Here is a 20,467-nt window from a genome sequence, read left to right on the forward strand (position 1 = left end):
CAAAAATCAGTCATCTTCGAAACGAAAGAACCCTAGAGCTTTAGTGGTCTTTTCAGCCTCTGCCATAAAGTTGGATACCCATACAGTAAATAGTTTTCCATCAGCTCTGGCTCAAGAAACGAAAATAATAACCACTCTGAGCTTTCAACATTCATGGATTGCATTTCATAACGATTGCTTGCTGTGGTGTAAAAGACACATGGGAGAGACAGGTTTCGTGAAAGCTTGTATCTAGATAGACATTTAGCTTCACATGTGGTACATGTTCACAATGCAACACAAAGACAAAGAAACAAATGCGCACCAGTTCACTATGCATTGAATGTGTGTTCACTGCACTGCTGAACAGTGATAAATCACATATGTTGGCAGAAGTTGCAAAATGCACAAAACATTCTGAATTATGTCAATGAATTCCAAGCAGAACTACAGGTCTCAGGCAACAAGGGAAATTAAACAGAATATATCATGTGAAGTATTACCTACAACAATGGGTTTACACACGTGGGTGCCATTTTCAGCCTGTTTCATTTTAGACAATACTCTATTAAGTAAATGAAAAAAATGGTTCAAATGGCTCTGAGCACTATGGGACTTAACATCTATGGTCATCAGTCCCCTAGAACTTAGAATTACTTAAACGTAACTAACCGAACGACAGCACACAACACCCAGTCATCACGAGGCAGAGAAAATCCCTGACCCCGCCGGGAATCGAACCCGGGGGCGGGAAGCGAGAACGCTACCGCGCGACCACGAGCTGCGGACAAGTAAATGAATGAAAATTCATGACATACATATGTTTCCACACTTACCTTATACTATACACATTTTTCTTACATTAGCATCACCGAACTCCTGTACGACTTCATTGAAATCCAAACATCCACCTACCTCATGTTCAGTCAACACCATTTCCATCACACACGGGCATGCCTGGTTGGCCTCTGATACCTTTTAATCAGTCTGTACTCTGAGGAACTTTCTTCTCTACTGGCCACTGTCACTGTTTGTATTAGCAAAATTTATAATGCTATACCTACATTGTGCACAAAGCTGTGCTCTTTGTGCAACTTCCAAAATTTCACCTGATGTGCTACCAGGCATTACCAGTGTTGAGTCCAGTTTAAGCTCATCTTTAAGACTGATATTCTTAGCTGGTCCATGACAAACTGTCTCACAGTGTTTTGGAGAGGCACAGTGATGTTACTCTTGGTGTCTCTGTAGGCTATCAAGTACTATTTCATGCCATGGTTGGAAGTGGTTGAGGGAATTCTGATGCTACAACAGTATGTCACAGAGATCCTTCAGCCTCATGAATTACCTCTCACACGTAAGTATCACAGTACCATTTTTCAATAGGGTAATGCTCCACAAGCTACAACGTGGTTGCTGATCAAAACGGTGTTCCACGAAGTGTAGAATAAATTTCTTTCATTTCTGTCAATCATCTCATCACAAAGTGTTTGGTCCTTAGACTACCCATTTTTCTCAACAATGATCATCATCAGATCTGCAGTAAAATATGGGGACATGAAATACAAGTAGTGAACAGATTACAGCATAAAACAATGAAATATGCCATAGTAAAATCAATTATTTAGTCTTTTGTTTTCATCATTTTTTTCCCTAGTTACTCTATCAACTTTATATTATTTTATTAAGTGCATAGCTTGTTCTTGTGAATGTCACTATTTTTCTCTAAAATAACCACAAGAGCATCTCAGAATCACATATTGTCATTTGACTATTTTCCTTTTAACAACCAGCCATCCTGATTTAGGTTTTCTGTAATTGCCCTTCACAGCTGACTTCCTCCCCATGCTTCCCTACTCTGACATGACTGATGATCTTGCTGCTTGGTCCCCCGCCCCCAAAACCAACCAACATTTTAACAATTTTAAATTTAACTTTATTCGTGTTTGAATTATCGTGTTTTATCACTGTAAGAACTTATACATTTGGGAAGCCCACTATTGACTTTACCTGTTGTACTCCTCATTTATTGCATTCTGTACAATTGTATAATTGACAAATGTGTGCAGACTTACAGTAGCAAGATCTAACAAGCTTACAGCACATACATGTGTTGTCGCTACTGTCCTGGAGTGTGTTACAAACAGTAAACAGTAGTGCCATTGACAGTATGACTCCACCAGCATTGTGGCCTGTTTACAGCTCATTTTAAGTATGTGCAATGATGCTAATCTGAGTTTGAGTTTGCATATATTTTGTGATGATGCCACTAGATCTTTATTATATTAGGACGCTTCATGAAACACGTATACCTCATCACATTTTAACTGCATGTTTCCATATCCATGATCATAATAATTTTTAGTTATGGCATGTTTTATTGTTTTAAGTTGTAATTTCGACCAATACTTGTATTTCATGTCCCATATTTTGTTGCACATCTGAAGATAGTCACTGCTGACCAAAACTGGTAGTCTAAGGACCAAACAGTTTGTGATCATTGACACAAATAAAAGAAATTAATTAAAGGATCGTACAATTCTGCAGTTAACCCATGTCCCTATTAACCATCTGTGTGATGCTGGAGATGCTGTTGTAGCCAGTGAGGTCCCCAGATTTGTCCCCAACAGAACTCTAGTGGAAATCTGTCCCAGCACCAGTATCCAGGACATAAGGGACCAGTTACAACAGTTTCTGTATGTCCATCTTTCTGACCAGAGGTCTGAGGGACTTTGGTCATTCACTTATGTAATAAAAAGGAATGCCTACAGCTGTCCTCACAATGTTATTTTCTATATGGCTACCAGTTTCCGCACTTCAGTGAACATCTTCAGAACTCAACTGAGGTTGAGGGGGTTAACTCCAGTCGCATACAAGATTGATTGATGGCCATCATCTATGAACTGGTTTTCACAGACTATCTGTAACAATGGTCATGTGTCTCCAATAACACGTAGTTGATTGTTGGAGAGACAACATCTCTGTTATAGGTAGTCTGCAAAGACCAGTTCATAGATTTTGGCCACTAATGAGTCATGTATGATTGAAGCTAACCCCCTCAGCATCAGTTAAGGCCTGAAGGTGGTGTACTGAAACACCAAAACTGGTAGCCATATACACTGACGTACAAACAATTCAACGAAACATCATCGATATGGGCTTTCAGAGCTGAAGGCCCACTCATGTACCCTTGTTGACTCCATGACACAAAGTTTTACTCCTTGCAGTGGGCCCATCAACACTGACATTGGACTGTTGATGACTGGAAACATGTTGTCTGATCGGACAAGTCTTGTTTCAAATCGTATCGAGCGGATGGACATGTACGGGTATGTAGACAACTTCATGAATCCGTGGACCCTGCATGTCAGCAGGGGACTGTTCAAGCTGGTGGAGGCTCTGTAATGGTGTGGGGCGTGTGCAGTTGGAGTGATATGGAACCCTTGATACGTCGAGATATGACTCAGGCAGGTGACACATATGTGAGCATCCTGTCTGATCACCTGCATCCATTCATGTCTATTGTGCACTCTGACGATTTAGGCAATTGCAACAGGACAATGCAACACCCCACACATCTAGGATTGCTACAGAGTGGCTCCAGGAACACTCTTCTGAGTTTAAACACTTCCACTGGCCATTAAACTCCCTTGACATCAACATTATTGAGCATATCTGGGATGCCTTGCTTCAGTGTAATAAATAACATTGTTAGTATGGCTTTTATTACATTAGTTACAACAGTTGTGAAGCAATTCACATCAGAAGAGGATATAATGGCAACCTTCACAACCAAGTAAGTGCACGCATGTAGGCCAGAGACGGTGCTGTGTCATATTGATAAGTGACTCCATTTTGTAATCACTGAACACATACTTTCTCAACACATGATGTGGTATTTTGTTTCCTCCTCCCGTTTTGATGTTTTACTCTATTTTTGTCAGGCTGTTTACTTCAGCAGTTGATGACTAGGATTTCAATACATTCATCTTGGGTGAGGGGGGAGGGAGGGGGGGGGGCATTTCTTTCAGTCTTATACTAATACTCAGGGTCTCATATAGCAACCATTATCTGTAATGGCTGAGGAGATACCTGATATAATGACGGTCACATGATCCATTCAATGTGGATTTGTTTCCAATCACACTAGCTGCATTATTTGGCAATAAAATGAAATTGCATAGATAAAAATATACAATCACCAAGCAGCAGCAGGAGCAGGAGAAAAATGCTTGCTCGCTCCCTCGCTCCCTCCCTCGCTCGCTCCCTCGCTCCCTCCCTCGCTACACACACACACACACACACACACACACACTCACTCACTCTCTCTCTCTCTCTCTCTCTCTCTCTCTCTCTCTCTCTTGTGGCAGAAGAGTTGATGGGAAAGAAGAGGGGTTGAAGGAAAAGAACTGTAGAGGCTTAGGAACAAGGGTACAGTTTGGAAAAAGTCATCCAGAACCCCAGGTCAGGGGAGACATGCAGGACAGGATGAGAAGGAAAAACTGATTGGTGTGGACTGCACCGGATGAGATTCAAAAACCTAAGAGGTTAAAGGTGGGAAACAGGGTAATATGCAAGACAGAGATTACTGGTAAAAGATCGTGCATGAGTTAATATGAATGTAAAGCTAATAGCATTGTATGTAACAGATGTGGGAGGGGGGACAGCAAAAAAGACAGGTCAGAAAATGAAAGATGTAGAAAACAAAAATGGAGTGAAGAAAGGAGTAGTTACTGTGAAGAAATGCCAAGATGGAAGGAACTAACACAAATTAAGGCCAGGTGATTAATTTATGTTAATTTTATACATCTCAGTGTATTTTCACAATAACTACTCCTTTCTTCACTCTCTTTTAGTTTTCTACATCTTTCATTTTATGACCTGTCTACTTTTTGCCATTCCCCCTCATATCTCTGATACACACAATGCACTTAGGTTTTCACTCTTATTACCTTGTGCATGATCTCTTAGCAGTAATCACTGTCTTGCATATTACCCTGTCTGCCACCTTTAAGCTCTCAGGTTTTCAAATCTCATCTGGTGCAGCCCACAACAATCAGACTTTCCTTCTCATCCCATCTGGTAAGTCTCCCCTGACCTGAGGTTCTGGGTGACTTTTCAGAACTGTATCCGTTTTCCTAAACCTCTTCATTCCTTTTCCTTCACCTTCTTTCTTCTCCTTCTACTCCTCTGGCAGAAGAATGAGCCACTGGCTCCAAAAGCTTGCATAAGTTTAGTGTTTGCATGTTCTCCTGTTGCTGCTTGGTGAGTAGATACTTTTCTCTATCCAATTACATTACTTTGTCAAAAATTGATTATTTTCATTGTTATAACTACATTATTGTTTTATGTTCCTGCTTTTCTACAGTCTGGAAAGCATTTTATTATTTTATGTTCCTGCTTTTCTACAGTCTGGAAAGCATTTAAATCTGATCATCCTTTGTTATTCCATTCCTGTTGACTCATATTAACACAAAAGCAGTAAACAAATGAGGAATAAAAGGCATCTGAAAAGAATCTCAATTTTGTGTGAGAGTGAAATCTGTAGAAAACAAAATAAGAAAAGTGAAGAAATAACATTTTTGTCTTGTGGATACCCACTGTCACTCCCTATCTATTTCTTACATTCATGAGTCCCTTCAGATCTAGTATCTGGAGTGATGGGTCCTTTCCTTGAGCAGCTGTGGCTGTCTATTTTGCGTAGTACAAGAAAATTATGGAAGGCCACATACTTGTCAGTTTACAACCATTTGTTTATGTTTTGTATGTGTGTATTCGGTACAGTACTGCATTTTTGTTCCAATGTATTTTATCAGTATTTATTTCTTTAGTCACAAACTTTTACATTCGTAATGACAAGCTACAAAAACTTTGTTCCAATAGTGCATGTTTCAGTCACTAGTAAGCATTACAGTTACAATTAGGGTTACTTGAAATTTTGTCGATAGCATAGAATATGCAATGTACAAATTTTTCTTGTAGATGATTGCACTTCCTTTTTTTCAAAATATAGAAGTAAATTAATTTTGATTACTTGCTCCGCAACTAAGATCCTGATAGCAGAATAGGGAACTGGGTAACACAGGAACATCATGTTAGCATAAATGCAGCAGCTTTTTTTCTTTTTAATTTTATAATCGATATGAGCTTGTGCACAATTTATTCAATTTCATACAATAAGGCTCCTTAGATGTTATGGAACAGTGAATAAAATCACATTTGTCAGTGAAATTATTACAAATTATTAGACTGTAAATATTCTCCAAAACAGTCCTTAGAAAGTGTCCAATTCCAAACACATACAAGAAGTTACAAACTTACAAAACATGGCTAGGAAAATTGCACATATGAAAGTCCTCTCGCCATTCACCTACAAAAAAAGAGATTTGTACCTCATTTATTGACAAGTACTACATACCTACTGCATAAACATATTATGCCATCTACAACCATAAATTCTGAGATCAGCAACAGAAAATTTGCTTTTTTCCCCAAATCTTTGCCTAGTCAGTGACAGAAAAAACTTATCACATTGGAGAGTTACAGAAATTGTTTTTATAGAAATTATATACAATTTACAAACTCATTTTGCATTTTGCTGATTTAAAAAGAATAAACTGAGGACTCACAACAGTGAAACAGTTGCTGATCAAAGATATACACAATTACAAATCTTGCCCAAGCAAGCATTTTGCCGCTAAAGATGAGTTAAAAACTACCAGCAGTGATTCTTCACTTTCAAACTACAAAATAGTTTAGCTATGAATAACAATAGTTACAATAAACTGCACAATACACATAGCTTATCCCAACAAAACTCAAAGAGGTCCAAACTGCAGAAGACTACTGCAAGAGCCAAACAGCTGTAACATGGCATGTTAAATACCATTTCTCTTTTCTTTTACATGGAAAAATGATTTACCCCCATGTTTCAAAATACTACATGCTTCTCACTCTTTCACAGTGGGCATACTAAATACTCATTCATACCCACACAGTTTTTAAACATATTAAGAGGCTTCATGTCCCTATAAGCTACTCTAAAATGAGTGTCTTGGATGGAGGAGAATAAAACAAATATAAGAAAATAGCACTGATGTGTCCAGTATGCAATTTTACACACTGGTGTTGAACTGGAAAACGAACTTTACACTTGATATTGATGGAGCACAGCTGTAAGTGAAGTAGTAATGGATTTCTATTCTTGTTTTATACATTTCTGGTTTTAGTAACATATTATTAAATAAGAGAATTTAAATTAGTGCTCATCATTCAGATATTCCAAGCAAGCATTTTTGAGAAAAAGTTGCAAGATATCATCCTTTCATATACCTGAGATGACCTATAGTGCACTGCTTAATGATCCTCGCAGATGTGTATGTGAGTGCAGTTGCTTGAGTTCATGTGTTGGACAGTTGTGAAATTCATGCTATTTTCTTGTTTATTATGCTGATGTTTGGAAGACACTTGAGAATTATTTGCTTTCTCCTGTACAAGATGGCAAGTGTTGCTATATTCTTCTGCAGTTTGGTCCACAGCAGCTCCCAGTATAATTCTTGATACAGTCACTACAACATGAGGATATTCCTTACAATTCCAGTTCCTGCAGACAGCACACACCCATGTACCTTTATGTATAGCATATATAAATAATAAAAAAACTGCTTTAGTAACAAAACAGTGCACAATCGTGCTCCGACCAGCAGAGCACGTACGTTCTTCCTCAGCTTGGAAAAGTCCAAACCAAAACTGATTTTCTTGTATGCAAAAAACTGCACTTTTGAAAATACATCATTAAAATATGGAATAGTGATGCATTACAGTGTTATTGACTGGAATATCCTGACATTCACTTACTGAAGCAGTAATGTAGTACGCTATCTGTACATTTAAAAATAGTTATTGCTAATATTGAAAATTTTACACACACACAGACACACACACACACAGAGTGATATATGTACATATTCATACAGCATTCACTGCTATTCTAATCATTCATACTCTCTCATACAAGTGCATAAAATATACTGTCATTCTGCAACTACAGGAGATCAAAACATAAACACTGACTGATGAAAACGATCCAGCCATCATGTGAGGGGAGTGTTATAGAGTGTAGAATAGCAGAGAGCACCTGCTGTCCAAACAACAGCGACAGCACCTGTTGTCACATCCAAACAGCACAACCACGCAGACTGGACCATTCCATGCAGGTTGCTGTCTTTATGTGTTGTATTCTTATAGAATTTGCTGCAAAGCTGCAGTCTGCTATTCCAACATGTTAGCAGCCAATCTGACTTCCACGTCTGCCTCTGTAGCTGAGTAATCACTATAGTTGTCTGCCGTACAGAGGACCCAGGTTCAGTTCCTGGTAGTGGGAGGATTTTTCATCTGTCAGAGGACTGGCTACTCAAATGGGAAGTAGCAGTTCTAAAGCTGATGACTTGCTTTCAAAGACAGAATGCAATGCCAAACCCTGTGGTCTGTACTTTTTACTCTGAACAAGATGGCAGGGACAGGTTTCAGAAGCTTGAGAATTTTATTCAAAATGATGCACCGCAAATACTGAGAGAATTTTATTCGGATGTACCACTGAAGAAACAGTTACCAGTGTCATAGAAAAGTAGGTGCCTGAGACCTCCACAACCTTAAAGCTACTACCAGACTGTTCTCATATTTTAATATGCTGTTTGATTTATCCATGACGGACAAGAAGTCGTCGTTACTAAAATCATTAAAAAACTACAAAGAAGGGCAGCTTATTTTGTATTATCACAAACTAGGGGAGATAGTGCCACAGACATGATACATGAATTGGAGTGGCAATCATTAAAACAAAGGTGTTTTTTGTTGCAACGAGATCTTCTCATGAAATTTCAATCACCAGTTTTCTCCTCTGATTGCAAAAACATTCTGTTGGCACACACCTACATAGGGAGAAATGATCATCATGATAAAATAAGAGAAATCAGGGCTTGCACAGAAAAATTTAAGTGCTCATTTTTCCCGTGCACTGTTTGAGAGTGGAACAGTAGCGAGACAGCTTGAAGGTGTTTCATTGAACCCTCTGCCAGGCACTTTATTATGTATAGCACAGTAATCATGTAGATGTAGATTGTTAAAGTACATGCTCAACAATTTTTGACAGAGCAAAACCACTAAAACTGATGCACTGAATTTCAACATGATGAGATTTGAATTTGTGGGCATCTCTGCAGGGGTGTGTATTATCCTTGATCATTAGTGAGAGTGTCTGATTTCTTGATCATGCACTCAAAGTGCTCAGTTATACTGCATATGTGTTTATATCCAGGTGTGTCTTTCCTAGAGGTGTATGGACTACACGTGCAAACAGCTGTTGCTGTAACACTGCCTATATTCACAGACTAAATGTACCAATTCATTTTAGTTTATTTTCCCAACTAGATGGATGATTCTTAAACACATTTTTTGAAGACAAAGAGAAATGACAACAAAATTTTAATATTTTTATATATGTATGGTGTCTAATCTTTCAGACATTCTCAAAACAACAGACACCACTTATATAATTAAGGCAAGGATGGGCAATGATCACTTCAGTGTGGGTGCACACCATGCTCAGACTCTTATGGGAATCAGTGAAATGCCGCAATGATGGGAGAGGGGCACTGTATCTGTGGTGTGTGGATAAGTTGAGAATTTGGGTCTAATGAGAGGCATGCCAGGATAGCCCAGGCAGTTGCGATGACCACTGTGCCCGGAAGGGCAGCGGTCAGTGCGTCTGCCTAGTAAGCAGAAGACCTGGGTTTAAATCCCGGTCCGGTACAAATCAATACCCACTCGCAGATAATGTCATTAATTCCTTTGTGTTTTAATGCTTTCATTTATATTTTTATCTCTATCACTTTTATAAGATTCTTGTAGAATAATCCTGACAATAAATACTTGATCCTATGAAATGCATCAATTTTAGTGCTTTAGCACCGTGAAAGATCAGTGAACCTACTTTTTGACATTAATGTACTGTTAATGGATAATGACTTCAGCTATTTTATTGATAGTATTTAATTCACACTGATTGTTTTCAGAATCATACAATTTCATCTTCATATTTGCTTGTGGCAATCCAACTCTACCAATACAATGAAGTAAATAAAGTGATCCAAAATTTAACCACATTGAAATCAGTAGTGCTACTGTAAGCATAAAATAGGTTAATTCGTGGCCACACTCCTGCAATCTGGAGAACAGAGTTTACGTCTATGTTAGATTTTATCATATAAGGATGTAATTTCAGATCATGTCCATAATCATTTTAATAACACAAAACGTTATACTTTGAAGATAATTGTGGAAAAAAACTTCCCTTTTAAGTATGAAAATAATCTGTGTCAAGTATTGAGTAGCTAACCATCATTTCTCTGGGCTATAATTTTTTTTTTTTTTTTTTTTTTGTGTCACCTATAAAATTTAGTTCTTTTGATATAACACATCTCGAAACTGGTCAACTCATGTATATCAAAAATTGGAACTTTAGAGTTTGTCACCCCATCCTCCTGGATAAATTTCTATGGACACTATAGGGTATGATGCTACATTATGAAAAGTAGCCCAATGCTGGAAGCAAGTCTATTGAGAAGTAGTATGTATGTGTATGTACCTTCTGTGCATAATATATACAGGGTGATTCCATGACCATGTTACATACATTCAAAATGATGGGGAGGGGTAGATGTATCAATATGAGGAAGGTACCCTCGCCCAGAAACAAACAAGTCAAAAATTTTTCTGAGACCTCTGACAGTGGAGCTCTTCTGTGGCAAGATCTTTGCTTTCCATATTTTATGAGGTTGTAGTAGGGACCAAAATGAGAAAAAGATGTCCAGTTGACATGGGCTCTAATGTGCATACTGTAAGAGGTATGAGTATTTATTCATCTTTTCTACTGTGAAACCCATCTCTTCCACTGAACAAAGCTCTACATAATGCACGAGTGTAAACACATCTCCCAAAAGTTGTGGTATGGAGGTGAGTCCACTGAATTATTACTTGAAATAATTTATATTTGTACAGTGCATACATAGTGTGAGCTCGTAATCTATTTTTGACTACTCATTTTGCTATAACCACTAATAAAGCTTATATTTTACCACTGATCAATATGCTGTGGACATTTTGTATATTACTCTTACTCCATCTTTTTCTCAATTGCAAGTTTAGCAAAACAGATGGATGTACAACACATTGTGCCAAAGATAAACTATTATTTTACAGCCTGGCAATTTAATAAAAGCACTGAGGAGAAATGACAAGTCATAAATTAATAAAGGACATGCTGGAATTAGATACATGTATTACAGAAAGATAAGTGGCTTCTTGTGAGCAGTTTTACTATCTGTCTATAAATTTTTTCCCTCAGGTATTCAATTCTCCTTTCACTTTTTCCTATAGCTGCTCATCGCTATCTCAGATTCCCTTATACTTTCAAACTATTTTGTCAATTGATCTCTCTCTCTCTCTCTCTCTCTCTCTCTCTCTCTCTCTCTCTCTCTCTCTATCCCAATATGACATCCACTCTTGTGGACTCCTCCCACATTTTGCTTGATGATATCTAATGACATTGGATCCTCTGAGACTCTCCTGTTTGTCCCAAATATTTCTCTTTCTTGTAGAACTTTTGCTGTCAGAACCCATGGTTTTGTCACTTTTTGTATGTGAGTTCACTATATGAGGTAAATTGTATGATTCTCCCTTTGACTGTGATGGGTTATTCATAGAATCCTTTCCACTCAGTCTCACTTAAGTTGACATTATTTACACATTTTGGATGATTAGCACTGTTTCTCTATTCTCCAACTTTTACACACATTCAGTAATAAACTTCTGATGTATCACACTCTAAGCCCACTGTTTTCCTCAAAATATTTATTTTCATCAACACAGTGCCACCATTTGCATGTTGGTAAGTGCTGCTATGAGGTGCAATATGTGCTTTACATGTATACTGTATTCAACTATTTACTTGATTGTAAGTGATTATGAATGACTACCAGTTTTTAGACTCTCGTTTATTTGTTAAAAGCAGTTGACGGTGTTGCAAGGGTGTCAAGAACGATTCCCAGATTCTTACTTTTGCTTAAAATCTTTATATGTTGTAATTTTTCAAAATTCTTTTCATTCATTTTGGTGTACCTGTGTACTGTCCATGAAAGCAAGACTGCTATTCATAGATGCCATCTTGATACTTGATGGACTACAAAAACAAGTTCATGATTAATTCCAGTACATCCAGCAATGTCAAATTTACTGTGCATCACTGATAATTTTACATGTAACAGGTCTGAAGAACCAAGTTCAATAATTTGTCTGCTTCGAAAGTGATTTTTCACTGTGCAGTGCAGTGTGGACAGATTTTAAACTTCCTAGTAGATTAAAACTGTGTGCCAGACGGGGACTTGAACCTGGGATCTTTGCCTTTCACAGGCGTGCGCTTTACTGAGTGAGCTATCCAAGCAGTAGTCTAGTGTAATAAGCCTCTGATTTGTTTGATATCTCCAGTCTTAACATATGCTTCTGTGCCTTCACCACTGCATTCCCGAAGTTTATGGTGGCCTGATTTCATAATAATTGCAAATTTTACTGTGATGCCTTTCCACTGATTTGCCAGTCATAAATAACTGATGAGCTCACACTCTGAGCACTCTGTACATATCTGAACAACTTAAATGGAACAATGGCTATAATAAATATATTGTCCATTTAGACTGCTGCTTTATATTTCTCTCTGGCCAATTTTGGCTCTGAACAATTATCTTTACCTTCAGATAAATCCAGAAATCAAACTAACCATAATGAATTCTAAAATTGCAACCTTTGTGGACAAAGAATGTACTGTATAAGCACAATAAATGATCATTAGCAGGCATTATGTTAATACTTATGAACAATTTATGTGACACATTATAGCCCTATATTACCATTTTGAAGACGATGAGAAAAGAAAAATGTTAAAGATGGCTGTGCACAAGCCATAATATAAAATTATTAAAAAAAATTGGCATGACATTGGACCAGTATGTCAGAAAAAGAACTGTCAGATTGTCCTGGTATTCTATACATGTAGGATGTTCCAGTGTCAGTTGTGCACAGAAATAATTGTTAGAAAGAAGTTAAATACATTGAGCTACTTCTGAGTCAATTAGCATTGAAGCTACCCCAAAAAGCCCATTAATTTAAGTCACCCACTGGATACAAGCAGTGTCAGCTGCTTTCATAATGCAGATTACAGTGCACAAGACTGCTCAGCCTTCAATCTTTACTACCATCCCAAGTCCAATTGTTTAATCATTCCATTACTCGGTTTTAAGAAACCAAATAAAGAATATGTTTGGCAACACCATCTCTGGTGGGCTGCTCAAATTTGTGTGAACAATGGCCTGATTGGCTAACTTCAATGTTAATTAAGTTGGAAATGCTGCAACATATTGAATTTTTTCTTAACAATTAACCCTGCACCACCCTTACAAGCTTTTCACATGGTTTCTAATCACTCTCTATAATGAAAGACATTTAGGTTCAGAATTAAGGCTAAGATCTAAATGTATTTTATGTTTGTAACTGTACTTGACATTTGCAAAAGCCATCATATTGATGACTCCATGCAAAAAAAATCTAAATTAATAAATGTAGTTGACTTTTGTACAGTTTTTGCAGTTATCATACGAGCAACTCAGACATTGTCTCTTTATTCCAGACACTGGCATTCTATATCTTCAGTTGGTAAGAAAGTGTTACTAACATTAAAAAGCCTGAGCAGGTAAAAGACACAAATGTCAAATGTGCTACATTCTGTTATGAAAGTCACAACTCTTCGATACAAATAGTCCTCTGGCACCAGATCAGTGAGAAGGACAGGTGTCACAATTTATTGAACCAGAAACTGCCAGTGGAATAAAAGCAGCTAACAGAAGTGTTATCTACTTTACATCAATGAAGAAAGGTTTTGTCTTTTAAGACTTAACAGATCTGCTGTTACTGAACAGTTCAACAATGTCCTGGTCACCACAGCGTTTTGAGATTCTGTTTTCAGGGAAGCTGTTAAAACGAAGCTAACTATTGATGAAATGAATTGTGATGGTAAGTCCACGATAACATCAAGTTAATTCTCCATTGGTGCTTGGTGGAACATGACAATATTTAAAACGAAACCCTTTCCTGAAGATCAAGTAAATGTAATGCTACCTTTCAGTAAACAGAAAAAAATGCTAGATAGTGTGATGCAAAATACTTTTGATAACTATAAGTACTGGTTCCATCAAAATGGCATAGGATGTGTACCAAAATGCCACAGATGTTGCAGTTTAGCACTAAATAACCATAAATAACCAACTTATCCAATATAAGCATAAAAACAGCGGTCAAGGAAGAGAACATTTCAGATTTTCAACAACCTGTTTTAAACTTCATGTTGAGACAGTACTCCATATGAGGGTAAAAATTTGTAATAAACTAAAATGCTGAAGGATATTTAACAGCCAGCTCGGTTCTCTAAAACGAGATTGCTCTGCAACCTTTTGATGGAGAAGTGCTACTGTACCATCATTGATAGAGAACAGAATTTCAGTTTGAACAAGAAAATTTTAGATTTAATTGTGGACTGTTATAAATATAAATGATGCTGCATTGATACTTATAATAATGTAAGATTTTTAATTCTATTTAAACAATGGAAAATCTCAGGTGGAATATTTTCATTCTGATCTTTGTTTAAAAAGTAATTATGTCTCATTATAAATTTGACTTGTGTCCTGTGTAATAAATTATTATAACTATAAATGATATGCAATCATTTGGTTACAGTAATGCATATAAAATTATTCAAAATGTTTCATTTTTCAAAGGAAAGTCAACTTGATTTTGTTATAAATTTCTCTCTCTTGCATGACAAATCAAAGTTTGAGAACTGTTCTCTCTGAGACAAATATATTACATTTCAGACAGAATTTAGGGTGGGGTCAACTGTGTAAGCTATTTGTGTGAAGCAGCAGGACCTTCATAACAAAATATTACACTTTTAACATTTCTAACTTTGGTTGTAATAAATTCTGGGTTTTTACTATACACTATGCCTACTTGCTATATGGAACGATTAAAGGACATCATCCAGACTGTGACGGTTGAGCCTCATGCTCTCTCAAAAAATGAATGAAAGGTATGAAGTTGAAATATTAGAGCAATGAAGGAATTGGATCTCACCTCAGGGCTGAAAATAAATTGATCAGTTCAGTAAAAGTTTTGAAATAAATTCTCAAACTTGCTGTATTTTTCTCATAGTCGGCCATAAAGAAATGTGTGTAAAATGGCAAAAACTGTTTTTTTTTTTTTTTTTTTTTTTTTTTTTTTTTTTTTTTTAAAATATCTCTCATTCACGCTTTACCGCAGATACACTTCGTAAAAGAGAGAAACTTACATTTCATCTCTGCACCACTATTTTTTAATATCCAAAATGTGGAAGCACTACGAAGCCAGTGTGCAGAGGTGCCAGCACCAGAAAGCTGCCACTGGCCACTTGCCATACAAATTTAAAAACACTGTTGCAATGTCCGCAGGCTAGGAAAGACAGTATGGATTACTTCATACAAATTTGACGCAACAACATTGCCTTCAATTGTGAAAAATGTTTGTAATGTTCCACACATGTTGCCTGAAGATGATCAAACTGATGAAACTGAATTTTTTATTTACAGTTTGTAAATGTCCTGCTTTAACACAAACCATGCACAGTTATCATAGCACAAAACAACAATTCCTTCAGATTTTTGCAGCATTATTTACACTTGTTTCATCAGAGCACACATGTATATATGAACAAATTACAGTCAAAATAATGAAAAATCATCACTCCAGATATCATAATAATGTTATGTTACAGACTAGAATTCTAGAGGCATTATCAAAACTTAGGAACTCTCAACCTAGGCAATTCACATTGTTGATTAACTTTGGAGGCCGTACATTTTGTGTGGCTTTGTTGCCATTTCATGTTCCTTTTTCTTTGAAGAATAAAAAGAGACTAACTACAAATGATGAAATATAAACTGATTGCAATTTGAATACTTTAAAACGTTAAACTGAAATATGCACCACAAAATTAAGTACATCCCTTCACATGAATCATGAAAGTGAAACAGTCTTGTCTTGGAGCACAAGTGCCACAGAAATCTGGAGCCATTGCATCTACTTTCACTAACAACAACACCAACAATGACACACATATGACTAGTATTCAAATTCTGCTCACTACAATAGTTGCAGTTACACATTTCACAAGTACCACTTCATCTCCTACATTATGTTGAGCAATCATGAAGCCCTATAAATTTTTCACACCATCTCACATAAAATGGCTTTCTCCTATTGTAATCAACTTCTTCAATCAAGTCTAGTTTATCTCCAACACAACCCTACATGTCTTTGGACAAAAAAAGCACATATTTGCAGTTCAGTCACATCCATCAATTCTCAGAATTTTGAGACCTTTACTCATTACCTTTCCCACATCCCAAGAATGGTACAAAATTTTAGCCAGTAGCTGTATGATTTGCGTACAAACATTTTTTGTCTCTTCTAAATTTCTGTGGAGTATTTTGGATTATTTAAAACTAAAAAGGTAGTGATCACAATTTATATGTTCCAGTTTTACACAAAAGAAAAGGTCACATACCTTTGCAAAACTGTAAATTTTTAAAATTATATTACACCAAAATATGTTACATGCCTACAGGCCGAATTTTGGTCTGTCAGTACCTGTGACTCGATGTAGATTATAAGTAGTGTACCACGTTTCCAAAGAAAAAAATTGGATTCCTGATTGAGCTGAAGTTTAACAGGCCAACATGTAGTGCAAAATGAGCATCATATTCAGGTTCAAGGACTGCTGACAGGTACACCTTACTCTTAAAATTTAATCTGTTTCGAAGTATAAATCATTCTCAAGCAATCAAATACTGGGCCCGTAATGGCAGAAGCCCACAGGGGGCTGAAGTAAAATGTAGCCTTCGAACATTCTGCACCACTGCCTTCAGACAGATTCCATGTGCTCCGTGAGTTCAAGGATGGGACTGTCACAGACCGATGGTCCCAGTGGTTGCCAAGGCAGGCCTCCCGGCAGGTAGGAGCCAGGTGCAGGACTCAGTGACAGCGGAGGAGGCTGTAAATGACAAAAACAAACCACTGACATCATTGTGATGAGAAGCTGAAAGAACTGATGTTTAAACTGAGGGCAAAAAACTTTTGAGTGTGACCAAAACCAGCCTCAGTTAATTCTAGAAAATCTTTATTTGATTGACATAACTGGTTTTTGACCACTGTGATTGTTTTAATGAAGCCAATCAATGGTGCACTCTTGCTATATAGTAAAAAACAAATACACTTGCTTAACACATCGTGATCCAATAAAACATCATATACAGTTTATTTTTACATGTTTGTTTAAAAATTTAAATGAAATCTAAACCAAGTATACACATGTATCAAAGTGAAATATTTGTTTAGATCACACCTGAACTTGTATTTGGTGAAATATGTCTGTTTTTAAATAGTTAATTTATCCAAAAATTTTCAGTTATCACCATTTTATCATCATCATCATCATCATAAGCATTACCGATTATTGAAATGTTTACAAAATAACAAAAAGAATCTATACGTATAATAAAATTGTAACTGGCTGATGTCTGTGCGTAGGAGGTATTTAAGCAAACTTAATATAAGGGGTCTTTATAGCAGCAACAGAAGCCAACACAAATTATTTTTATAACATTTTTTGTCTGTCTGTCCATATATTTGAACATGCGTCATGCAAAGATTTGCAAGAATTTAGAAGCATATACCACTAGGAGAAAGACAGACAGTGCCTGCAGGAAAATTAAAGAAACCGTTGGAGAAAAGAGAACCACCTGCACGAATATCAAGAGCTGATGGAAAACCAGTCCTAAGCAAAAAAGGGAAAGCTGAAAGGTGGAAGGAGTATATTGAGGGTCTGTCCAAGGGAGATGAACTTGAGAGTAGTATTACAGAAATGGACGAGGACATAGATGAAGATGAGAAGTTGAGCATTTGAATGGAATGGACAGTGTATTGGAGATAGGATGTAAGATGAGAATCAACAAAAGCAAAACGAAGGTAATCAAATGTAGTTGAATTAAATCAAATTATGCTGAGGGAATTAGATTAGGAAATGAGACACTGAAAGTAATATATGAGTTTTCCTAATTGGACAGAAAAATAATTGATGATGGCTGAAGTAGAGAGGATATAAAATCTAGACTGGCAATGGAAAGAAAAGCTTTTCTGAAGAAGAGAAATTTGTTAACATTGAGTAAAGATTTAAGTGTCATAAAGTCTTTTCTCAAAGTATTTGTATGGAGTGTAGCCACATACCGAAATGAAGTGTGGATGATAAATAGTGTAGAGAAAAGAGAATAGGAGCTTTTGAAATACAATTCTACAGAAGAATGCTGAAGATTAGATGCACAGATCATGCAACAAGGACGTGATGAATAAAATTGAGGAGATAAGGACTTTGTGGCACAACTTGACTAGAAGAAGGGATTGGTTGATAGGACACATTCCGAAACATGAAGGGATCACCAGTTTAGCGCTGTTGGGGAACATGGGGGGTAAAAATCATAGAGGGAGACCAAGAGATGAATACAGTACGCTGATTCAGAAGGATGTAGGTTGCAGTCGTTACTAAGAGGCGAAAACGCTTGCACAGGATAGAGCAGCTACATCAAACCAGTCTACATGCAAAAGTTACTACATGAAACTGCATGTGGTTTTCATAGTTGTATTTCCAGATGTCTAACTTAAAATCTGGTACATGTTAATCTTGATACACCACCTAAAATATGAGTTATATACGCATAGAGAGAGTTTCCTTTATCTGGCTCAATCCAGGGGAACAGAAATCCTTACGAGATACAGGGGAACTGTCTTAGGAATCTTTAGATGCTTTTCTGTGAAAATTTTGCCATAATCAAATTTATTTCTTGATGTGGATGACCTCAGTTTCATGTAAGGATCATTTCATTACGTGGGAAGAAAAAAATTGGGACAGAAGAAGTTTTATAAAACTAAACTAAATAAATCAAGATAGAAATGACAGAGTCAATAAAAGAAGTATTTTGGAACTTTTTATCATAATAATAATAATAATATTAACAGTTTAATGTCGTTATCCAGAGACATTCTTGAGTTCATTCTTGAATTGATGTAACTACTATCGTTGATAAGGTTGTCGAGTTGGCAGTAAAAATCACTTTCACCCTTTTGACAGCTTAATCTTCAATTTTTAATATCCATTTTTCTCACTGATAATAAGCTTCAGGATTTTTCAAAATTCTTGTGGGTTCAAGGCCCACGCAGATGAGGTTGCAAGCAAAAGCTATGATGCAATAAGAAAGTGCTGCTTTTTTTGCAACATGATTTATATCTTTGGCATGTACCATAGTTTAGAGTAAGTTGTTGTTGTCCTGTTGGAGGAAGTGCATTTTGTGTCAGACACATTATTAAAGCATTGGTGTTGTGTAGAGCATGGTGATGTATGGTGTTGTATTATGGAACTTGTGTTAATTTTATGTGCTTATCAGGCAAGATCACTAATAAAATGGGGAAAAGTATCAGCAATGTCCAGTTACATTTCATTTATTGTACTCTGTAGAGAGAGGGAAAAAAAGTCTTATAATATTGGCTTGAAATTACAAACAGTTGTAATCTCTATCTCACATTTTCCTCACAATGCATTGAGAAGTATTCACACAAACTAGATCACTGGTAGTCAGTGAATTTTGCAAAGTATTATCATTATCATTATTATTATTATTATTACTATTATTCTTTCTTTCTTTCTTTTCTCAGACGTTATCTCTGGTCAAAAATGGAAAGTGACGCGGACCTTGATCAAGCGTGACTTCATTATAACTGTACGGTATATGTTATACTGCATTTAGGAACTTTCGGGTTATTGAACATGTGTCAATAATTACGGGTTTCTGTAGTTGTATATATAAGTTTGGATGTAGCTGTATTGCATTGATGTACTGGTGGATATTGTGTGGTATGACTCCTGTAGTTGATAGTATATTGGTATAATGTCAACTTTATCCTGATGCCACATGTCCTTGACTTCCTCAGCCAGTTGGATGTATTTTTCAATTTTTTCTCCTGTTTTCTTTTGTATATTTGTTGTATTGTGTATGGATATTTCAATTAGTTGTGTTAATTTCGTCTTTTTATTGGTGAGTATTATGTCAGGTTTGTTATGTGGTGGTGTTTTATCTGTTATAATGGTTCTGTTCCAGTATAATTTGTATTCATCATTCTCCAGTACATTTTGTGGTGCATACTTGTATGTGGGAACGTGTTGTTTTAAATATGTCTTTAAATATGTCTGCTTGTGTCTGTATATGTGTGGATGGATATGTGTGTGTGTGCGAGTGTATAC

The 20,467-nt window shown here is 36.6% G+C and overlaps 1 protein-coding gene across 1 annotated transcript in view; it reads right to left on the reverse strand.

Moving 5' to 3' along the window:
• Nucleotides 1–15,467: 15,467 nt before the first annotated feature.
• Nucleotides 15,468–20,467, reverse strand: part of LOC124550758 (serine/threonine-protein kinase SIK1-like) — a 454,642-nt gene continuing 449,642 nt past the window's right edge. The window contains exon 13 of the mRNA XM_047125480.1: nucleotides 15,468–17,170. Within this exon, the coding sequence (XP_046981436.1) occupies nucleotides 17,042–17,170 (129 nt within the window). The 3' untranslated portion in view covers nucleotides 15,468–17,041. The remainder of the gene's footprint in view (nucleotides 17,171–20,467) is intronic.

Source organism: Schistocerca americana, chromosome 9 (assembly GCF_021461395.2).
Source record: "Schistocerca americana isolate TAMUIC-IGC-003095 chromosome 9, iqSchAmer2.1, whole genome shotgun sequence".
Lineage (NCBI taxonomy): Eukaryota > Metazoa > Arthropoda > Insecta > Orthoptera > Acrididae > Schistocerca > Schistocerca americana.